Consider the following 23,418-nt stretch of genomic DNA (forward strand, 5'->3'; position numbering starts at 1 on the left):
AAGATGGTGAAAAATGTTGATCAGTGTTTCCTATAAGCCAAGATGCAGTCCACAATTTCCAGTTTATTTTTGTCAGTATGTATTACATAAAGATTTCCTGTCTAAAATGATCATAGCCTATATTGAATGACATTTGTGTATCTAATAGTGTTCATACTGAAAAAAAGTGTAACACACTCTAGTCGGTTGCACTCTCTATATGCAGTTTACTTTAATTAAATAATGTTTTGGCCCTCGGGGCTTCAAGATCAAAAAGCTTTCTGACTTTCTAGTCTGCACCCATCAGCACCCCATTAAAGCCATTGGTGAACGTTACCTCTGTATGAACTGCAAGCAGTGAATGTTCATACTTGTAAGCATAAACTCTGGCACTTATGATGCCAAAAACTACTCAACTAGAGTTGAATTAAACAGACCTTGTTCCCAATTTCCCTCAGTTCTATGATGTTATCATCTAGAGCATCCAAGTTTTGGTTTAACCAAAGACTCCCTGAGACTCCCAATCCCAGAGCTCCCTGGTGGTTTTGGGTTCTAAGGCCACTGATCACAAAAACCATACAGTTGATTCTGTCTTCAACCTTTGCTGCACGTTAATTCATTGTCTCCACTGTTGTGTATCTGATAAAAGCATAAAATACCCAGAAATACTCAATCCAATGTCCAACAGTCTTACCTTGTAGCTGCTGCTGCTCCAGGGCCAGTGTCTCCAGCGTGTAGTTGCAGAACTCCAGATTCTCCATGGCTTGCATGCGGGCCGTCTCATCTTCCTCCTCCTCCAACATGGACCTGAGTTCTTCCGCTGTGTGTGCGTATGCTTCCATGTCGTGCTCTACCTCTTGCAGACGTAGCAGCAGCTGATACCTCTCCTCCTCTTCCTGCTGTCTCTGACTCTCCAACTCCATCTCTCTCTCCAGCTCTTTCTCTGCTTCCAGTTGCCGCTGGATTTCTTGCTCCTGGGCAGCTGCGAGGTCACCAAACTCGTCCTGCCCTTCTGTTTTTTGGTCTAGGATGTTAATAGCTGGTTCGTCAGGAGTGTAGAAGATCTGGCTGCTGGATGGAGGAGCAGTATTTTGTCTCGGGCAACGAGGAGGAGGACGTGGAGCAGGGCGGGCTGGTTTGTATGCAGCTGGGGCTGGCAGACGATGAGCTCTAGGACGAGGAGGAGGAGGGCGAAGGGTCCTGCGCCTCTCAAGTGAGGAACAGGCCGAGTTTGACTGCAAGTGTTGGGACACAGGTGAGTGCATGGAGCCTCGGATGATATCCCTTTCATCGCTGAAGTCCAGAATGGAAAAGTGGCGCGAGATACGAGATTGCTGGCTCAGGTCACCTACAAAAGACATGTCCCTGGGACCACCTGAATTCATGTCAGTATCACTGTATGAAGAAGTCAAACTTTTCTCAAATTCGAAAAGCTGCTGGGTCAGCTTGGTCTCTAGGTCACTGGCTGAGGTTGCCAGGGCATCTAAGGTGATGGATGTTGGTGTTAAACCATTGGAGCCACGCATCGTCTGGGAACGCCGTGTCTCAGAGCTGCCCATCATCATATCCGCATCATTGACACTTGCGTGGCGAGTTAGCTTCTTCTGTTTATGGGCCTGAGCAAGTTTAAATAACGCCTGGCCAAGACTGGGACTTCTGGTATTGGTGGTGGCACCTTCCACTGGTGAACTCTGGTAGTATCTGCTCTCTTTAGACCAACCAGAGTGACTCCGCGGGAGGGTTAGGCTATGGCTTAGTTTGGACTGTAAAGATTGAGAGCTACCATTCGTATACTTAGACTGACTGGCGCCAGTTGATGGGCTATGGTGTCTATGGCTACGTGCAGGCGGGCTAGGCCGAGATGGGAGTCTGGGCCTTGCGGGAGGAGTGGATTTGGGTCGCTCAGGCCTTCTCTGTGCTGGGGCGACAGGTCTACGTGGCTGAGAGTCAGGCTTGTTACCTTCATGTCCTCGCCCTCTATTGGTAGTTTGAGTTTCAGATCTGTTGTTTGAATTTTGACACCTCTGCTCCTCAGTCTTTTCAAAGTAGTCCAAGTCCCATACTGTATGATCCTCATATGTCCTCCATTCGGGCTCATTCTCTGGCCCATTAGGACATACCTGGTCTGAGCTGTATTCAGATGTACAGCTGTTCTCTTTGTCTCCTTCGGGTTCAACAACATGCGAGTCATCCGAAGCCTTTTGTCCATCATCGTCTACTTTGACAAAACGATGAGGAAAAATACCACGTCGCCCTCGCAGCTGACCCTCCAGCCAACCATCTTCCATAGTGCTTATAACACGAATGCGATCTCCCATATCAAAGTCCAACTCACCTGGTTCCATGGCCCGAAACTCATACAGTGCCACTGCATAGACACCACCCTCCTCCTCCTCCTCCTCTTGCTCCTCCTCCTCCTCCTCCTCCTCTTCTACTACTACAACCTCCTTCTGCTCCTCTTCCTCTCTCCCAAAGACCTCTCCTTCTTCTACACCTTCCTCCTCGGTCCCCTCTCCTGCATCGTATGGGTCCTCGTAGCTAAATTCAGAGTCATTGTTCATATACTGGCAGTCCACAGGTTCTTGAGGTGACCGAAGGGGACCAAGGAGCTCCACAAATCCCTCTGGGAAGATGCCCCTGCGGCCCTCCAGCTCCCCCTGGAACCAGCCCGGCTCAGGCAGGCCGGTGATTATGATCAAATCCCCCTCACGGAAGTCCAGCTCCTCATTGAGCTGTGCATGTAGACTCATAAGGGCTCGAGCCTGGCCCAGGGCATAAGGTGGGAGCTCTGACGCCTGGGCTTGAGCCGAGCGTTCAGACAGCAGTCTGGAGCGGCCAGAGAGGTTCAGCTCCTTTACACATGATGTTGGGAAGACACCGCGGACGCCCCAGGCATTACAACCACGCTGCCAGGTTTCTCCGAGGTTCATGGACCCCCCTGCCTCTCCAACTACCACATCACCTAGAGAGAAAAAGAATAAAGAAATGCTTTAAGTCATAGTTAAATGCTAAATAAAAAGTTACACCTTGTTCTCAGGTGTTATGTTAAGAGGAGGATTGTAAGCACTGTGAGGCTAAGAATGTGCTAAGAGACAAAGCGGGAAAACTTCAGGGTATAGGTAAAGGTAAGGAGAGCAGACAAGGGCTGTCCTGCCTGTTGCTCTAATCAATCTACAGTCTATGCAGGTTTTTCCCCACAATTATAAGGTTTAGGTGCAGCACCTAAGCCGCTTTGGCACCATCTAAGTGGATAGAATGTAAAGATTTGAAGATCATCAAAACAAACTGACTTTTTCCAGATCTCATGGTTGTAGCTGGTCCTCAGTCCCTCAGAGATTGATTTACTTGGGAAAGTTGAGGTGTTTAATGTAGACCAATTAACATTTAAAAATGTTGTTTTATCTTTTATCAATTTTAACTTTCTTAATGACCTGTTGTTTAACAGGTCAGAGTCATTCAGAGAGTGAAGACCATTTTGGCAGACCCTCACCACCATCTCCTTGCAGAGTTTTCACTCCTGCCATCAGGGAGGAGGTATACTTTCCCTAACAGGGCCAAATCAAACAGATATTTGAGATAATTTGTTCCATCATTTGTTGGGTTTTTAAACAAGCTCTAGGCCTTGTTGCTATTGCTCAAAACAAAGGAATGATGTACTCTAAGAGCTTTATTCTTTCTTTAGACTTTCAAATTCAATCCAATGCAATCAGTGGACTTGATCAGTAACTTCTTGGTTGTTGTTCATTAACAATCTGCTTTTTCCAACTTTGTGTACACAGATGTGGTAAAATATTGGTCCCAAATGATGTGTATTACATTTTTGATTAAAACACGCAAAACACCCATTTAGAGGAGGACCCACAAATACCTCACCAAATAAATGCATGCAAGTCTTTCTCTAATTTCTCTAATCATGTTATTAGCCAATTGATTATTCAAAGAACAACCCTATAGTTGCTGCTTGTGAGACAGAGAACTTGTGGGCCTGGCAGAGAGTGTGGTAGCTGATTTGTTTTTGTTATTGGTATATTTTGTTTTCTGTTTGTGATGAATACTTTTGCAGAATTGAACTGACTTCACTTAACATGAATGGAATTAGAAGAACTGTATTTTAGACATTTTTGTCCAGTTTTTTTGACAGCATTCAGGTAGTCCTGATCACATTACATCTCCATTATATAAACTTCATCACTGCATTCCTAATAACTGTACAGGTGTCAACGGTGCTGTTAATATATCTGGAGAATCAGGGATAACAGGAATGTTGACTGGTCAGCCAGAAGTCATGGGGGTCACATTCCAAAGACCTGCGGCTCCACCTCCCATTGTGTCTGCGACCATAACTGGCACACCGCCAATCAGGACCATGGAAATTCATACTGGAAATGAACATTTCAACTCTCAGATGGCGAGATCGTTTCCTCTGATCCGGAAAGTGTTATTTATCTCTGACAATACAAAAATATCTTGTAATACTGTTGTTGATTAAATGTGGGTTTAAGGTTCAATCAAAATCTGATTAAAATAAAACAATAAACGGGTATTTATGGTAAATAGACACTGTAAAATGTTGATTCATTATTTAATATAGTTTATCCTATCGAAAAGCAAAGTGACTTCCCATTGTATATTATACAAACTTTAACGTAATCCAGTGTCTAACTGGATTTATTTTAAAGTTTTTTTTATCAAAAGTAACTTTTCCATTAAACTCCAACTACTACTAAGACTACAACTACTACTTCTACGGATTAAAAAAACAAAAACAACAACAATTTAAAAAGTTTTACCAATGTAAAAGACCTCTGCAAACATCTGTGAGAGTGTTAAAAACAGCAAAATATTAATGTAATCATGTCGGGCAATGTAATAAGAGAAGACAAAAGCCTGCTGAGGACAGTTTCAGGTGGACTCTGGGGACATCTAGTGGGGACTTTTAGTAAGAGACATTGTGTGTTCATTATGTCAACACATGCTTTGTTTCTATACAATAAAATCCCACGGGGAAATCCACCATGGTTATATATTAAATTATTATTAGGTTAGGTATCATATTATCAGGTGATATTATCGGCCAGGTAGAGAGGCCTTCATGCTTTGCTCAAGAAAACACAACAATCAGGAATTACAGGAGAAATGCAGATAAATATCTATCATCTTATAGCTCTTTTGGATGTATGGACCTTGTACACATAGAATAGCAAATCAGAAGACAACACAGACATGTTCTTACTTTAAAAATGCATCTCTTTCTTTATCTAAATACAATGTATCCATTTCTAAATGAATAAAGAAATCCATCAATAAAGAGCTGATCAATTTGATTTCACAAAATGAATAATGTAGAATAAGAAATTAACTAATTAATACATTTTGGGTTTACAGGATAACATTGGCATTGAACTAAACAGTTCCCATGTACATGGAAACTAGAAACCAATTATTACAAAATCAGATGGAAACCTGTGACTATAATAGACTGTGTACAGTATATGAGACTAGGGTTTCTTCTTAACCCTAACCCTACCTTTTATTCCTTTATGGTGGTATCAGTCCTAACATGTCTTTAGGAAGTCCCTTACTGTGCAGTGTGACCTTTTACTTTCGTTCTGAACCAAATTTCTAGAGAGATTCCACCAGACATTACAGCAGAGTGACACCACAGATTTGAGTCATGGCTCCTTTCCAAAGAGGCTGCCATCATGAAAAAAAGTGCCTTGTCTCCATTCCATATAATCAATCGGTTTATTACATTATGATTTGTAGAAAGAATTAAGCTATTTATTTGTATATAAAATCGAACGCTGCACCAAAAACATAGTTTGATTTTCGTTTCTGTCAACATTCAATTTCCCAGTTTGTGGCAGTGGAGACAAGACGTCAGGACACAACATTCAACACAACACAGCCACACTACAGCACAACACAATTTTTACCTGAGCACAGCGACATCAACACGTTAAGCTAAGTGAGAAAATCAGCAGCGTTAATGGAAGCACGTCTCAAAACCACAGCTCGGCTTGTGTTACAGTATCTTGTTCAAAACATCGACTCACAAATAACACATAAGGAAGCCAATGTATGTGCTGATAAAAGTCTCCATATTTTAAACCAAGACTCATAAAGACAAGGAGTGATTCATACTTCAGCCATGACTGGTAAAAAGTCTGTATGAGTGCATTCAGTGTGTCTGTACCTCTCTTCAGCAACAGGTTGCCTGGCTCTGCTGAGCTGTAATCATTGATGCACACATACAGTCTGTCTCCAGGCTTCGTGCTGGGAATGGTGACCTCTTCCACAAAGGTGCTGGGAAACTGACCTGAAGACGGGAGACAGAACAAGAACACAACTGAATTACTGCAGTAAACGCAGTGAAAAAGAGCCCCTACATGAGTCTCATCTCCTCAAGACAATGACAACAATGGCTGCTGTAACCCCCATACATGTACTTTGTTACTCCAGGTGTAGTATCTTCATCCTAATATCAGTGCAAACTGACAATAAAGTTTAGTTGCATTATATCATATCGTATTATATCTTGTCGTGTGGTATGGTATCGAATAGTTGAGTCATATCGTATTGTACCGTGTCGTTAAGAGATAATATCAATATTAGTTTTTCACAGCCAGACCTACTTCTGCAACTTGATGGTGTCATTGTTTAACAGTGTTAGAGGAACTGGTTTGGTGGAACATTTAAAGGTTGGGGGGGAAACTCTGGCATTAAATTTGCTAAATCCCCGCTGAAGAACATGTAACAACTGCTAGCTTGTTTATGTTCGTTCTGTTAGCAATCAGATTACGGTCAGAGTAACTTGTCATTTTCGTCGTGAAGATCGCTACGTAGGATGTTGAAGTGGATTTTTGCACTGAAGGCGGAGGGATGTGAAAATAATGATATACTATCAACAGATTAAGAACCTTTGATTGATATTAAGTGTAAATGAAGAGAGAAAGAGGCAGAGAGCCCTTACTGTAATCCATATGTGCATTTCTTTGAACCTTACTTCTGTAAGTGTACATCACTGATGCAGTTTTTATCTTTCTAAGAAAGACAAGTCATAGAAATACTGATATACTGATCTGTGGTTTCCTGGAGCAGTTGAGCAAGCCACACTATACTGATTTGCACTTCCCCTCTGAAGGAATCCCCTTTCTCATCTTATCCCTTCAACTCTTAAGAAAACTTAAGTGGATTTCTGTGCGCTCGACCCTTCAAGGGCAGAGAAATCGAGGTGACAAGGACGTTCTTTTCATGGGCAAATCTTTGGTTCCCCTGCAAAATACAGGGATATGATACACAACACATATAATGTGTAGGAGTGTATTCATAAAAAATAGTTATCATTGATTATAACAAATTCTCAACTTACTGCTTACGAACAAGAATGTTTGATTTTGAATCCTCTGAACCTGCAAACTGAACCCCCCTTACTCCACAAGTATCCTGTCTTGCACATATGATGTAATGCATTACAAAACTCAGGAAGTTTTCCCATTCTGTCTACATTACATACAAATGTTTGCACAAGCAGTCATCTTCGTGAAATTGATGGGGGTGAGGGACCATCTCTTCCTCTCTGCCCTCTGCAAAGAATATAGTTAAACCAGCTAGGCTAATTATAGCCGACTCTTTCTGTTCCCTGTATTCAGAGGGTGTGAAGTGAGCTGTGTTGCAGGTATTAGAATGCATTCTCTTTATGTGGCAGCCATTATGTCCATGACAAATTTCCCTCAAGAGATACAAAGTAATCGTTAATCTTCAACCAGAGCATGTCAACAACTATTTGTGGAAAGACAATCCAGTACTATGTTGGTGAGTGGTTTAATTGATGTTGAGCTTAGATGTGGTGAGTTTTTACAAAGAGCTGACAAGACACTTAAGCTCAACTTAGTCCAGTAAAAGAGGGACGCTTGAATTCAGAAGGTGTAAGGTGTAATGGTTGTATTTTTCTGTTCAGTTGGGAAAATAGAAGTATTCCATTTCTTGACATTTTGTGAATTTATTTTGTTAATTTACTACGCTTACAGCGTAAAGGGTAAACATCTCTGCAACACAGTACATAGACATCTTTGGCACATCTTCAGTGCTGCTGATTCTTCACACTCTTTTTCACACTTCGCTTCAAACCAATAAGTCACCCACAGCTTCCCATGTGGCTTTTTTTATAAACAATAACCGCAGTGAGCTTCTCTATGTAGTCGGCACAGTCTAACTTCTTCAGAGAAATAATCAATCAATCAATCAATCAATCAATCAATCAATCAATCAATAGATTTTATTTTTAGAAACAACAACTCATGACACCTTACCTGTGACGCCATCTTTGTTACCAAGTAACCAGAACTCATCCAGGACACTGAGCACCTCGATGACATCACCAGTAAAGAGTGGCAGCTCCTCAGAGACGCTGGGGAGAAACTCGAACACGGCACGCACCACCGATCCTGCTTCCATCACTCATAACCTGCAGAGGTTAAAAAGAAAAAGAGAGAGATTAAGAGATAATTCCCACACTGTTTTTTATAAAAATGCATGAAAAGAATCATGGCGAGATGCTGAAAGTGCAAAACTTTAATAAGATATTGAAAGATTGAAGATGCAGCAGGCTAAGTTTTCTTTAAACAGGCACACTGGGGCCATTCAAAATGCTCAACATGCAAATCAACAAACGCCTCATTCGAGTTTGTGAAACAACACCAGCTGAAAGGGGAAGCGAGAGCGTGAGAAAGCCACAATAAAAAGGAGAGAGAAAAGAACGAGAAAAGCAAAAGAGAGAGGGCTGTACTTAAGACATTGGCATTCCTCAACACTTTTCGATCCGTCTCCTGTTTCTCTTGAGGAGGTAGGGATCTGACCATTGAGCCTCACATTCTTACGCTGTTTTAACATTTCTCGTCACTTGTTCACATGATGCAAAAAAGAAAAAAAAAAAACACCTTATCAATCGCATTTCATTTTAGAGGGGATCTCTCTCCTGTTCTTACTTCTTGTCCAAATCTACTAGGTGGTTTAATTAAATAAAGGCACCTTCTGAACGAAAAATACCCTGAAGTCTAGTGATCTTCGCTTTTTTTTTAATTTTTTTTTTAAACAAATTACTCCACAATGTGTGGTGAAAATCCAATTCAGTGGTCCTTCATTTTTCTGAGCAACCAATCATGGTTAACTCCTCTAATTTCTGGGTTTTAATTGGAAACAGATAAGACATTTGGACGAATGGTTGTGATTTCACTAGGGCCGGGACTCGATTAAAAAAATTAATCGAATTAATCAGAGGCTTTGTAATTAATTAATCGAAATTAATCGCATATAAATATTTGACCTGAGAACAGTGAGAAGCAATTTTTTTCACATATATTTTAGTATACCATTGAATAATGACTGAATACAGAAGCTTAAGCAACAAAACATGGTTTTTGTTTTTTCAAGACCAACAGACCAGTGCAATTTTTAAATATTTTTTTGGCCTTTTATGGCTTTATTGACAGAACAGCTGAAGATATGACAGGAAACAGGGAGAGAGAGAGGGGGAGTGACACGCAGCAAACGGACCCAGGCCGGGAGTCGAACCGGAGTCCGCTGCAGAGCCTCGGCACATGGGACGCGCGCTCTACCCACTGAGCTAAACGCTGCCCCGACCAGTGCAATTTTTGCCATAAAGTCCAGCAATAGCATGCTCTTATCTACGCTGCCATCCGTCCGCTTTTGAAAACAAAATTTCCCATCCACGGGGCCAACCAAAGCAGTCTCATCTGCTTCTTCGTTCATTGTTGTTGTCTGAAGTCATGAACGTTAGTTGGTGCTCCAGCATAATCGGTACCCTTGAAACTCTTCCAGTGAGAAACGTTCCGCGGTGCAAAAATAAGTGCGATTAAAATGCGTTAATTTTTGTGTAATTAATTAATCGTAATTAACGCGTTAAAGTCCCGGCCCTAGATTTCACACTATGTTCTTCTGTGTATGTGTTTGCAATTGCTAATAACTAGCATGCAAGATATTAAAACGTGCAGGAATGTAAACAAAATATAATTAAGTGTGCAATGGGAAGCCGTATATTTGGAAACCAACTGCTTTCATCATTTTAAGGCGCATGAAGCAAAGGAAATGTATTCACATTTATGCTCGATATCTGGCTAATTCAACTATAAGCTAAATGAGAAAACACACATACAAAGATTTTAATTAGTATTTTACAGGCCCTTGTGTATCATTATCTGGAGACAGACTAACCACAGGTGGGGATGGATGTGCTCAAAGAGACGGGAAACGAGAGAAGAGGGCTGTAGTTTGTTTCAGTCAATGGGGCCTCTGTTAAGTGTGCCGAGTGGGAGAGGAACAGCACCGTAGCCTAGTTCAGTGACACCGTCTCTGGGGAGGGACTCGGGTTATCCTGGACGTGGTGGTGGTGGAGGCAGATACGGTGGACAGATGACAAGCATTAACAGAAAGAAAGAGCATTGAATGTGTGTGTTTGGTCGGCTGCCTGCGGTAAAGGTTAAGCAGAACTGTTTTGCTTAACAAAAGCAGTTAGTGGTCACTTTTCAGTGAAGTACCGGAGGCTGAGAACTCAACACCACATAGTGTTGGAGCCACAGTGAAACCAGAGCCACCACATTAACTAATGCAAGCCAACAGGAGGTGTCCAAGAAGAGGGAGAGACCGCAGACGGGCTGTGTTTCCATTTATTCAGTGGAACCTAATGTTGTTTATTGTTCTTTTTATGTTCTGTTGTCATCAGTTGATCTGATCCCTCCATAATAAATGAATAAAATGTGATGTATTCTTAATGTCATTTGGAATAAAGCAGGCTTAACAACATGAAGCACACTGTTAATCATATGTCTGCTTATCCCCAGTTCAAATCCAACAATGGCTTCCTGTTTGACACCATAGCAAATCAAACAAGTCCTGACACGCTCACAGGTGCACTCATATCACCCATCTTCAAGGACTGTTTTCCATGAAACAGTGATTGATAATGATCTACCAAACACCTTACAGCCTCACCTGATGTGTCTTAGTTTATGAAACGGTTTTGCTGTAAACAGACACACATTGAAGAACACTGCTAGTGAGCAAATAATGCACAGCAGAAACAAAACAAACTATAAAAGTAAAACAAATCTGAAGCGTTAGCTGGAAATGTCACACGTGGGTTTGCTGATAAATTGTACTTGAAGCTACAGTGTCAAGCACTTTTTCCATGTTTGTCTTTTTCACAACTAACCACAAATACAAGTAAAGTGCGCCCAAACTGGACAGATTTGTGTGATTTTGGAAGGAACTTCTTCTCAGTGTCAAACAAATAATGTCTTGCTCTCCAACCTTATGTAGTGACAAAGGGTTCTGCCAGAAAATGTTGTGCCAAGAATTAAAAAGAGCTTGAAAAACAGCTGAAAAGGACAACAAGCCACCAGTGAAACCACTGCCAAACTAAAGGTATTGAAAGGGAAATAAACATAGTAGCAAATTTAGATTACAGTCTTCTTTGCACAGGCATCATTTGTGCAGATGGATGATATTAACGTCACCTAATATCTCAAATTCTGAAGTCATGTATTTATTTTACCACTTTCCAACTCTGAGTGTTTCCAGCCTGCCTCCCACAGCTGAGCTTACGTTCAACACCCAGGTAACTAAACCTCTTTCCACACCTGACCACGCTGCCAGGACCTGTGAAGAGTCACTGGACGGCTCAAGCTTTCTTCATGTTAATCCTCGGATCTGCATACAGCCAGACAAGCTCCTTAATGTTATTTATGGGCCTGTCAGTGTGTCAGTGGCCAATGCGCTGGGTGACTTTTACACTCTGCTCTGGCAGATGACGACACAAGCTGCCTGGCACAAACACGGTTTAGTTTTCCAGTGACACCGTGGTCCCAATACAGTAGTTCAACATAGTTTGGCTCAAATGTTTACAGGGCAGTTGACATAGTAATAGGCCCATATTGTCAATATGGTCAACATAATGGATGCATTTAAGTGCTGAATCATTCTAGTCCTTAAAATAAATAAACTCATGGTGGACGGATGAAGTGTAATAACTCTGGTGATAATTTCTTCCCAACACGAGATGAACATTTCTGACACAAAGCGAACAACTCCCGGATGATATGACGAGAAACTTGCCACGGATGTTCAAATGACCTCAGTGATACTCAGACATTTTCTCTAGCTCCATTATCGAATCAGAATGTATGACAAAAAACCTGAAAAGCTGATGAAATTAACAACAGTCTTAACTTTATCAGATGCATCATCACATACTTTTTGTCACCTAAATGCATGTTTTTCTTCATTTTAAGGTGTAGTTGAAAACTTAATTTAAAAGAAATGATCAACATAATGTGAAGAAATAACAGTTATGACTTTATGACATCTATGCATTGTGCTGCAGAGATATCCACTGCAGTGATTATGCTTAGCAGCTAGCAACAGCCTGTTCTACTTCCAACATTCCTGTGCCAGTGGTGTAAAAAACACTTTTCTGCTCGGAGCTCTGTGTCCAACACCACTAGACCACTAGATACACAGCTGATAGAGATCAATAGAGATGAGAGAACTAGCTAATGGCAGCTACAGTTTGCAGCAGTTAGCGGTTACTCTGGTGAAACACGTCCCCCTGTTGGTTTGGAGTATGAATTTGACAGGTGTCTATTTCTTATACATTGCTACTTTAAATCAAAGCAACAAGGACCCACGATAATCTAAATTGTTTAATAAATAAACCTCTAAATCTAAGCCGCACTGCTGCAACCAATGAAAATGTTCAGTTGCATGTGACCAAATTAGTGGCGGCCCGGCGCCCTGATAACATCACCTGATCTATTTTAGACATGTATCAGCCTATTTAATTGACAGGAGTAATTAGTCTGAATTCTATTCAGCTAAGTGTGTTCATTCTACTCTTTGTAGGCCGATATCACATTTCCACTTTACAAATCAAATCATGTAGCAGCTGGCATCAATTAGGGTTCATATGGCTGTATAATACAAAAGATATGTGTGCATTCTCCCAAATCATGTCAGCAGAGTTAGTGTTATCGGATCTTCCCCATCAGTTACAAATATCCAGAGCTAAAACAGCAGTTTCACATTGCCAGAATTGATTTGAAATTCTGAAATGTCTAATCTCATCTTCTTCTCATCATGCAAGCATACTGTGCGAGTTTCAATGTGTGAGTGGCTCATTCTGACTCATAACTTCACTAGCCGAGGGCATTTTTGTTTGGATTTGAAAAAAAAAAAAGAGAGGGAAACATGGATCACATCAGGAGGAGCAGGCGTGTCTGGAGGAAACAACGCCGGCGGTTTACCAGTGCCATATTGTAACCGAATTACTTTTGAACCGTTGATGGAAGGTATCATTTTCAGAAGTGCACATACAAAAAAATATACAATTAAGTTCATAAATCAAATGATGTGTAAAGCTGCACTAGAGAAAATGTCTTGGGAAAGTACAAGGGGCATTTCACACACTGCAAGGGCTTCATAACAAGACTCAAACAGGTGTGTCTCTACTGTTAGGCTTTATGAGGTCCTGATAAGCAATGGCACTCTGATAATAATGGCGTGTCCAGGAAGAAACCTCTCACAGAGATAACTACAGTAGAGGAAGAAGGCAAAGAAAGAATAGGACAATATTCTGTTGTTATCTAAAGGTAACTTCAATTTAGTCCCTCAATAATGGTTCTGAAATTCAGAAATTCAGACAAAATTGAAAGTGCACTGATGACATAATTTAAGATCATTGATTACTGGGAAGGTTCTTTAAAAGAAAGAGGGTGAATAACTGTGACTAGTGTGTGCCACTTGGCACTGTCCTGGAGAAAGTAACAGGATTATGACAGACAGCTAAGTCAACAGCTGACACACACACACACACACACACACACACACACACACACACTCTCTCTCACACACTCTCTCACACACACACACACACACACACACACACACACACACTGTACTCACCCAACTGACCGTGGGACAAAGCAACAACTGTCTGACCTGAGACGTGGCCTTGGAACTATCATCACTTATTACTAAACTATCTCTGCACACGTGTGTTTGTGTGCATTTTCCAATGTTAGTAATCGGCTTCAGACGCACATAAAGTATTAGCATGTGATGGGAAGTCTGCGGTAAATTGTTTGCATTTCACATGAGTAGCAGTGAGTTAAGTTTCCATGATGTCTAAGTGTCTCAATAGAGAATATCCATCTTCCTACTCCAGTTACTGCAAATTGAATATGCAAAACAATCTACATGAAAATGATTACATCCCATCAATGTATGAAGGCCATCTGAAAAGAAAGGAATAAGTAAGCTTGATGAGGGTACCACCTCATTAACTACAACATCTGCATGCAAAAAGAGATTAAACTGAGAGCAACTGAGAAACATTTTAAGCAATACCTCATTACAATCATATATAAAAGTGCCCTCAGGAGTTATTATCAAAATAAAAATGGCAGCCAGCAGGCTTTTACTCCTCATAAAGCGTAAAGCATCTTTAGATCTGCTCATTGAAATAAAGAGAATAATGATCACAGTGATCAACTGTAGCCGATAGTAAAAGGCAACAGATTAACTGACAACAATATTGCTAATCTATTCATCTTAAAATACATTTCCTTTTCTTAAATATGATGATGTGCTGCTGTTCTCTCTGGTGCATCATTTGCAATGCAATATATTTGGGTTCTGGACTATAATATCGGACAAAACAAGGATTTTATCCAGGAAAATGTCACCTTGGACTATGAAATCTGATATGTTCACATGAAAAGATGAATCAGCTACTTGAAAATTATCAGCAAATTTGACATCGGGGGCCTTTAAATCAGTTTTATGTGAAAACTGCAATTCAAAAAGAGCCACTATTCTCTACCATCTGTCTAATACGCTCTCTGTTTTCCAGTTGTAGCCCTTTTCAGCTTGAGCAAAGATGTTTTTGTACCTTGAATGCAATATCTTAATAAACGTGAGATAAATTGATTGTTTAGGAACGTATATTTAGAAGCTGACCTTTCCGTATCTGACTGACTGTGTTTATTAATCAATCTTTTAAGTATTTTTTTAAGAAGACAGAGTCAAATTAGCCCGGTTCCCCCCCCCCCTTTGACATTAAACTGATTATCATTGGGTTGTGGATAAAACAAGACATTTGAGGGCATCATTGTGGACATTTTTTATCTATTTTTTTAATACTAAACAACTGATCGATTAATTAATAAAATATCAAATATAATCAACAGAATAATCATAACTTGCAGCCCTACTTGGAAATTTGATACGTTTGTAATAACGCTTGGCACAATCATAATCCTTATAATACTGTGTCAATCAAAGACGCATGGTAATTTATAGAAAATAACAGCTATTTAAATTGCACCTGCAATATCAGAAAGAAAAATTGTGATCAGATACATTCCTTGGATCTTTCAGCCTAATATATAGTACATAATCATAACTGAGTCCGTCTTCGCTGAAAGGCATCTCATCTCTGTCTCTACAGGTACCTGAGTCTGAGTGCTGAAACACTGTGCTAGCCTGAATGCAGGGTGGAGGAAGTGGGATCTGCTGACTGCCTGTACCTTCTATTGAACAGGGTCATCTGATGCCAACAATGAAGCCGCTGCCTCATTATCTAGGTCTGCCTGCCAGGACCGGGCTTGCGCTGATGCACCACCAATGTGCCATTCAACCTATTCAGATATACAGAAGTGGCAGACTGGCACGTGCCTGTGTGTGGGTGTCAACACACACACACACACACACACACACACACACACACACACACACACACACACACACACACACACACACACACACACACACACACACACACACACACACACACAGGTAGAAGCCTCTGGAGTGGGCCGGGTGACAGCTGATGTCTTTTGATACCAATTGTTTGCCGGGGAGTGCTGAGTCCACTGAAACGCATTCACCTCGGAACAACATCACCAAAGCAGGTGACCGGCCGGTGGACGGTTCTGGATATTAAAAACTGTGGGACATCTGTTGCTTTGCTTTCCACCGTCTAGTCTTTCAGCACATGCAAAGGGGGACGAGGAGGGGGGGGGGGGAGAATGAGAAGGCTCTGTGTGGCTGACAGTTGTCAACACAAGTCATGTGGTTTTCTAACCATCTGTTCAGAGAGTCAGTGCCTCACAGACCTCCTGTAACATGATGACATAACCTTTTTACGTATGCGTGGATTTTTTTTTAAGTAATTAGCAACAGCAGTCACTCATGAATGTCATAATTGGCTGAGGTGGTTGAGGTCTGAACCAACATAAAACTTTATGCTCTGTTACTGGTGAATTCTTTGTCGCACAGTATACACACATGAAAACAATATATATGATTGAGTTGAGGGTGTTCTACTGGCTTGGTGGTCTAAGCCACTGGAAGCTGACTATTACTTCATTGATGATATGATGTTAAAAATCACTTACAGCCAAATCCTGCTTACTTTCCTGGACCAACAGTTGTCAACCCAAATATATTCAGTTTATACAAAGGCAAGTAAGAATTCATCACAATTGAGAAGTTGAAACTTGGAAATATTTTTTCATTTTTGCTTAGTATTGTACTTAAATTGCCAATGGTTTATCAAAACAGTTGCAGATTAATTTTCTGTCAAGTGATTAAGTGGCTAATGGACTAAGTGTTTCAGCTCTTACCCACGCAGAATGGTTTTTTTCAGGGTCAAAATGAGAGGTCAACCAAACAAACAATCAAATTGGGCTATTAATCGGTGCCAATAGGTATCTGTATCTGCTGAACTTGGCGTCGATAGTGGCAGACGGTCGCGCAGCTTCTACCAGTCACGTGGATGTACATCACTGATTTATATGTTTATTTAGGTATTAGGCCAATGAATCGGTTAATGCCTTTTCCCTGCTCCAAACTATTGTTAATAGATAGTTTAAGCAGCAACAGTGACAACAGGTCACCAGTCAACAGGGACAGCTAAAGGCGTTCAAGAAAAAAAAAAAAAAAGCTCCACACGCATGCATGATTCTATCTCGACACTTACTGACATTGTAGCCCAACAGTCTGTCTGTCTATTATGGGTATTATCCATACCCAAGAGTCATCATGAAAGTGTTAGAAGGTAGCTCTAAAAATAGCCGTTGTAAGAGTTAAATGGAGCTTAGTGATAAGCATTTTCCCACTGGACTTTTTGGTGGATGCTATAGCTGTTCCTCTCCCATCACTGCTTTCAGTCCCTATTATATCTGCCACATAAAATCTACTATCGGCCTACCGGCAGTTCAAATGCAGCCCTGGGCCTCTGTTGCATGCAAGTCACTCCAAACACCCAGTTCTTGCAGTTCATTTCATCTGTTACTGCTCCTCATAAAAACTCTAAAAGTCAACACATAGTATGGTACCACATTGCGTGTATTGCTACTGCTCCAAACAACAAGTAAAGGGCAAGACATTGAAGGAAGCAGTCTGGCTTTAAAGTGCATTTCAACCAGATGAGGCAGCACTACGTGGCCTCAGCCAGCTGGATAAAACAGAACACATCTGGCAAGCTGAGTCAAATGCCGAAAGACGCCAAACTCTGTTGAAATATTTGGCAAAGCCAACCTGTTCAAACATGCGAACAGAAAAGCAAACGCATACACAGACAAAAAAGAAAAGCACGCAGACATACTGTACTGTACACAAACATGCCAGCTCTGCATTCCAATACAAACAATAACTGCAGTGGAGACAAAGGCTATTTTGACACAAGGCCACCATCAATTCAAATTGTTTACATCAAGAGACAGGAAGGACTGTTCTTTTTATTTACAATAGTCTGGTGAGAATGCTGACTTCGTGGTTAGGAGGACACATCAGTTTGCGAATGAATTTGACCCACATCATCCTTTCCCTAAATACTGACATTTCAGAGTAAGGGTTGTCCACCTCAAGACAGAAGTCCTCCCTGAATGCACTTTTTCTCTTACTATGGTCTTTATTTAGTGTGTTCTACTTTAAAATAATATGGTTCAGACAGCAAAATTAAAGGAATAGTTTGACATTATACTAATCTACCACATATGAATGAAGAATCTGTAGGCCAGGGACAAGATTTTGGTAAAATAAGAGTTCTGGTTTCTATATGTCCTGTAGTTCCCTTGTGATCCGAGAGGCTTCACAAATCACATTTGAGGCGTCTTTGATTGCAAGCAGATAAACAGACTCTTGGAGAGCAAAAAAGGTGGAACGCATCGGCTGAAATACATAAACCATCCACTATCGTCTGACAACAATTTAGTCTTTTTAACTTTATTTTAAACTGGCCTCTTGTGAGACAATCCAGTTGCAGACATGGTCTGCTCCAATGCCATTCTTGCATCTCAAGTTCTTAATTGGACTGTAAACATAACTGATGCACGGAGGAGGACATCTTGAGCTAAACTGCAGTCAGACGATAGCCGATGGACGTTTTTTGAGAAATACCGTACACTTATATATTTCATACCAATAGTTAGATGAGAGTGATATGAATACACAGCTAGCAGCCAGTTAGTTTAGCCTAGCTTTAGCATTAAGACTGTAAACCAAGCACCCAGGAAGAGCGCCAGGCTTTGAAGCCAGGTTGTTTCGGCCAATTCGTGTGATTACATCATTATGTGATGCACTGTAGCCCCAAAATACTTTTCTCCATTAGCTTACATTGTGAAAGAAGCATTTGGAAAAGGATGATCCTTTTTTTTAGCCTCACAGCCTAGAGACAAAAAGACTTATATCATTGTAATAATTTGATCCACTGGGTCGAATAAAATGTGAAAAGTCTAGAAGAGCCACATCATTAAATCATCCCTGTATTCCTATTCACTTTAGCTGGCTCGCTCACTATGTGCCAGACTATTTCATAGTCTGGAATGACTTGGTGTTATCAGGTTAACATTTCAGTCTTTTTTACAGATTAAACACACAAGACATTGTGTGTTAATGAGTTAGCTTTAGAGCTGCTCGTAGGCAGATTTTGTTACCTTTAGGCAGAGCCAGGCTATTGCTCATTCCAGTCTTTATGCTAAGCTAGGCTAACTGAGAGTGGTGGTGGCCTCGGATGGACAGATACAAGAGTGGACAAACTAATCGGTTATCTGATCACATGTCTGTTGTGTTGCTACTTGAACCTCCGGGATGAGTAAGAATCAAACTTGATGCGGTATTTCGGACTCTTCTGGCCCCAAGTGAAACACCTGGCAGACTGGGAGGGTTGTCCAAATACAGTACCACTATAAAAATGATCCTTTGTTGGCCAAGTCAGGTCTTGCAACGCAGCAATTACTTTCTGTCCTGGCCAACAATGAGCTGAGTCAGGGCAGGACAAGCCCAACAAATCATCTTCCACACCTCTTTACTTCAACACACTTTGCTTTAAAAACAGCTAAATGTGTTTCTATTGCAAATAGCAAATTCTACCCTTCTTGCTAGTTAAAATTCTTCTTTTAAGATGTAAAGAAATACCGATGGGCTGTGACTTTTCCAATTGGAGAGAGAACATTACAAGATGTGTTGCTGCATGAGTGTAGGGGAAAACCCTGGGTGGTTCCTTGGAAGATGACAGCAAATACTCTTTTTGGCTCGTCCAAAGCTCTACATCCACCATCGTCCTCACATTTTCATTCACTTCACTTCACTTCCCCGTATCTCTGCATTTTGGCAAGCACACATGCATTCCCTCAAGCCGGCTCCATTTCTTCCTTTTCTTTCTTTCTTTGACTCTTTTCACTCACATATTTGTTTCTCCACTCCTGTCTCAAGCGCGCACGTGTTGAATATTAATGCCCTTGATGACACACACACACCGGGTGGATCTGGTCTTTTGCATAAACATTTCCAGAGCAGGGAGGACAGCTCAGACGTCTGTGCTCAGAGGGCAGAGGCCGCGTTGTCAAGAATACAGAGATCTGTTTGGACGGTAGAGGGTTTTCCCTGGGAGGACCCCAGAGGTGCCCGAGGAGATGCCGCACCCTTAAAACATGGCTGGGCCCTAATAGTTTGCATATGAGCTGTTACATAACTGATCCCTCCATTGGAATCACATCATGACATGCCTGCAGGAAAAAGATCAATTTATGGAGGGTGAAATAAGTGTGCTCTTTTCGGAAGAATTCACACAACCACTACGTTCTCACATCATCTTCCCTTACTTTTAAAAAATTGTGGGTGAATTGAGGACATTGACAAAAGACTGCCAAGATGGCAGAACATAGCATGCCTTAATGAGTTTTATGAATCAACTCTTGGGACAACTCATTGGAATAATCGAGGCAGAGGTTTGTAATACCAGCTGCATTGGAATTCAGATCTTGGAATGTCACATACTTTACAAGCAAAGATGTGGGAAAACAAACAGGGATCGCTCCACTTCAAAAATAATTGCACATGATTGAATAAAACTTATGTGGGGGCAAAAGCTCAACAAAACTCTCTTAGGACTATAACACCATCCACAGAGATAGGGATATTACCGCCATTATTGTTTTTGGAGAAGGATGGCAGCATGAGCAAATCAAATTGCTAATTTGTAATCTAACCCAGTACTATGCTGCCTCAGAAAGTTCCTTCTAACTGACTGGACAGATCTTTCAGCCTTGACGGTGTTCTTTGTTTTGTCTGTCCTCTAGCAAGCATGTACGGCTTCTCTCAGTCTTCATGGTTATTTTTCCCCAGTCTGTCTTGTCTAATCCAGACCATAGACTGTATGAAACATGTACTCCATGACGTCACCCACAGGTTTCTGAGGAGCCATTGTAAAGCTTGGTGTGGTGGCTCCATGTCAACGTTGTTTAGGCTGCAGCAGTGCCGGCAGCAGGGGCACAGAACCAGAATGCTAAAGTACTCTGGTGAGGGCATGAGCACAGATCACAGGCAGCTTAGGACGGGGCGGTCTTGGGTGACCTCTTAGCATGGATCGATGCGACACGGGCAACATGACAGATGTTTTTTCTTTGCAACGTTATGCATTCACTCAATTTGGTTTTGTGCACCAGTTTAAAACCCATCACAATGATATGCCTTGCATTGTTGTTTAGTATTTTTGCTTAACATTACATTTCACAACATTACAAATGGGTAAAGAGGCGGAGCATGGGTGGAGCTGAGAGAGGCAAAGTTAAACAGCTAGCTTTAAAGTTGAATTCATCACTGTACAGCTGTCATCGATGGAGAAAACTAGCTTTAAGGACCGGTTTTTACAACAAGCTGTAAACATGTTTATTTCTGCTGTACAGAATTACTATTTTAACATGGGGGTCTATGTACTATGTTTGGACTTCATGCGTTACTTTTGGAGCCAGCCTCATGCTTCACCCCTTTCTTTGCAGCCGCTGCTCATACTAGCGCTAAACTCCCCCCCCCCCCCCTTTTCACATCCAGTTCAAATCAAATTAATTCTCCAGCATTTCCCTGCCTGTTCAGCCGAGCTAACGTATACTGTGCTGGAATGTCAATTTTTTTAATGTCTGAGAAATGCCTCACTCTGAAGTGACAGCATATTACATAATAGGGATAAAAAATGGAATTTTCCCTTTTCACCCATGCACCATCTAGTCATTTTTTTCATTACTTTGCTCTGCTTGACATGTACCGTGGATGTAGCTTGCCGTGCCTTTGGTTGGTTGCAGTTATAATCACATCACAATTACATGTTTCACTGGATTAACGGGACAGCTTCTGCATAGCATTTGTGTCACGTAACAAATGTAAACTGACACAAACATCTCAAGTTACTTTGTGCTGATATAGAAGCTTGTTGCAAGTGTTGAATAATTCAGTGTGTAGGATGTTTATGTGCATCCAAAATCCCGACCAGGCAGTAAACACAAAGTCAGGACAGCAGACGAGAAAAAGATACTCTCGATTAAGACTGAGAGTAGTTAAAGAAAGAAGACCTCAGGTGGTTTGCCAGGTATAACTCAGATGGAAGCAAAAGGTAAAATACACTGTCACGCACAGTCCTGGGACACATGCATGGACAGGTTATTGAGTCTTTAACTTTCATAAAAAGACTGGTGAATGGTTCCCTGCAGGCTAAGCAAACTGAAAGGGAATTTATGGTGTGTGAGCCAGCGCCAAAGTACTGTTACTCCCAATAATGACACTGCAGCAGGAGAGAAGAAAGCTGGTGTTGGTCGGGTAGAAATACTGATATCCTGACTTCAGTGTGGATGGTTGGAAGACATGCATTTAATGGTTCAATGCAGGTGAAATGTATGGATTTCATATTCAACAATTTTGCCAGTATAACTTCCATATTTGTGTTGATATACTTGATGTGTTTGCTGCATGTAAAGGGGTTAAACTGGGATAACAGGTGCCTGTATGAAACTACACATTCACTTCCTTTGTTTAGAGAGCATGAAAACAAACATGGAGGATGATGATAAACTGCTGTGATCTGGAAAAGGTTGAATCTAAGTTCTGTAACTATGTATGAACATAGTAAACGCTGTCAAGGCAAAGAAAAATACTGTATTGTGGGAACAGGACAAACTTTCTCAGCTTTTGCTATTTGTGTTCCAGAGACTCCTCTTGATTTAATGAAGGCTATAATCTATCTCTCGCAGAGCTGTTTGGTCCAAACAATGGTCCATAGTGTGAATAGAGACTGTTCGACTAAATCTGGACTCAGTTCAAGTAGCTGAGTCAACTCCATAACTAAAAAAAAAAAAACCCTTGAAGGTCTACAGACCCTATAATGTGGTGCGTTTCTCTGTTTATGTAGCACATTACACGGTTGCTGTAATCTTTGCATCTTTGCATGCAATGATTATGAGCATCAGGACACCGCTCCAGTTCAACATCAGAATGTCTCGGTCCAACTCAAACAAAACTAATAATCTCTGGTAAATGGTTGAATAGAACAGAACAGAACTAGCAAAGAAAAGCATGTACAGAGATGTCAAATCAGGGTACAAACTGACAGCAGAGAACGTCCTAAAAGAGTAGAATGAACTGAGAGTGTCACACACTGATAATGCAAACTATAGAATGCGATTCCATAGAATGAGTGAAAACCATGTTTGGTCTGAAAAATAAGCAATATAATTGAAAGTAGGGTCGGGAGAGATGCAGGTGTATCTGTAACTGTCATAAAGGCAAGGGCTATGCTACAATTAAAATGTTGAGTTATGAATTTATTGAGAGGGTGAAAGTATTGATCAAATGTTGTTATCACATTTTATATAATTTTGTTTTGTTTATTCATCTGTCTTTAATTGCCCTGATACGTCTACATGTTAAGATATTGACAGCAGTTACCCGTCAACCTGCAGGCAATACATACAAAACTGGACACAAAAAAAGAAAAACGGAAGAGAGCAGAACCACACTGAGTAGAATAGAATAGAAAGGAAAAAAAAACAGGTCAGAATGGAACACAACAAACTCAAAACAGTATGGTAGAAC

At 41.1% G+C, this 23,418-nt stretch overlaps 1 protein-coding gene across 6 annotated transcripts in view; it reads right to left on the reverse strand.

The window, feature by feature from the left end:
* Positions 1-23,418, reverse strand: part of dnmbp (dynamin binding protein) — a 53,773-nt gene that overhangs the window by 29,112 nt on the left and 1,243 nt on the right. For 3 of the 6 annotated variants that reach the window (XM_030400636.1, XM_030400635.1, XM_030400631.1), the window contains exons 2-4: positions 8,292-8,446; positions 6,176-6,298; positions 674-2,941 (exon numbers count right to left, since the gene is read on the reverse strand). In XM_030400636.1, coding sequence (XP_030256496.1) covers positions 674-2,941; positions 6,176-6,298; positions 8,292-8,436 — 2,536 coding nt within the window. In that variant the 5' untranslated portion in view covers positions 8,437-8,446. Of the gene's footprint in view, positions 1-673; positions 2,942-5,915; positions 5,935-6,175; positions 6,299-8,291; positions 8,450-19,742; positions 19,875-23,418 lie in introns of those variants that run through there. The other 3 variants (XM_030400633.1, XM_030400632.1, XM_030400637.1) reach the window with 3 other exon arrangements.

This window comes from Sparus aurata, chromosome 20, assembly GCF_900880675.1.
Source record: "Sparus aurata chromosome 20, fSpaAur1.1, whole genome shotgun sequence".
NCBI lineage: Eukaryota > Metazoa > Chordata > Actinopteri > Spariformes > Sparidae > Sparus > Sparus aurata.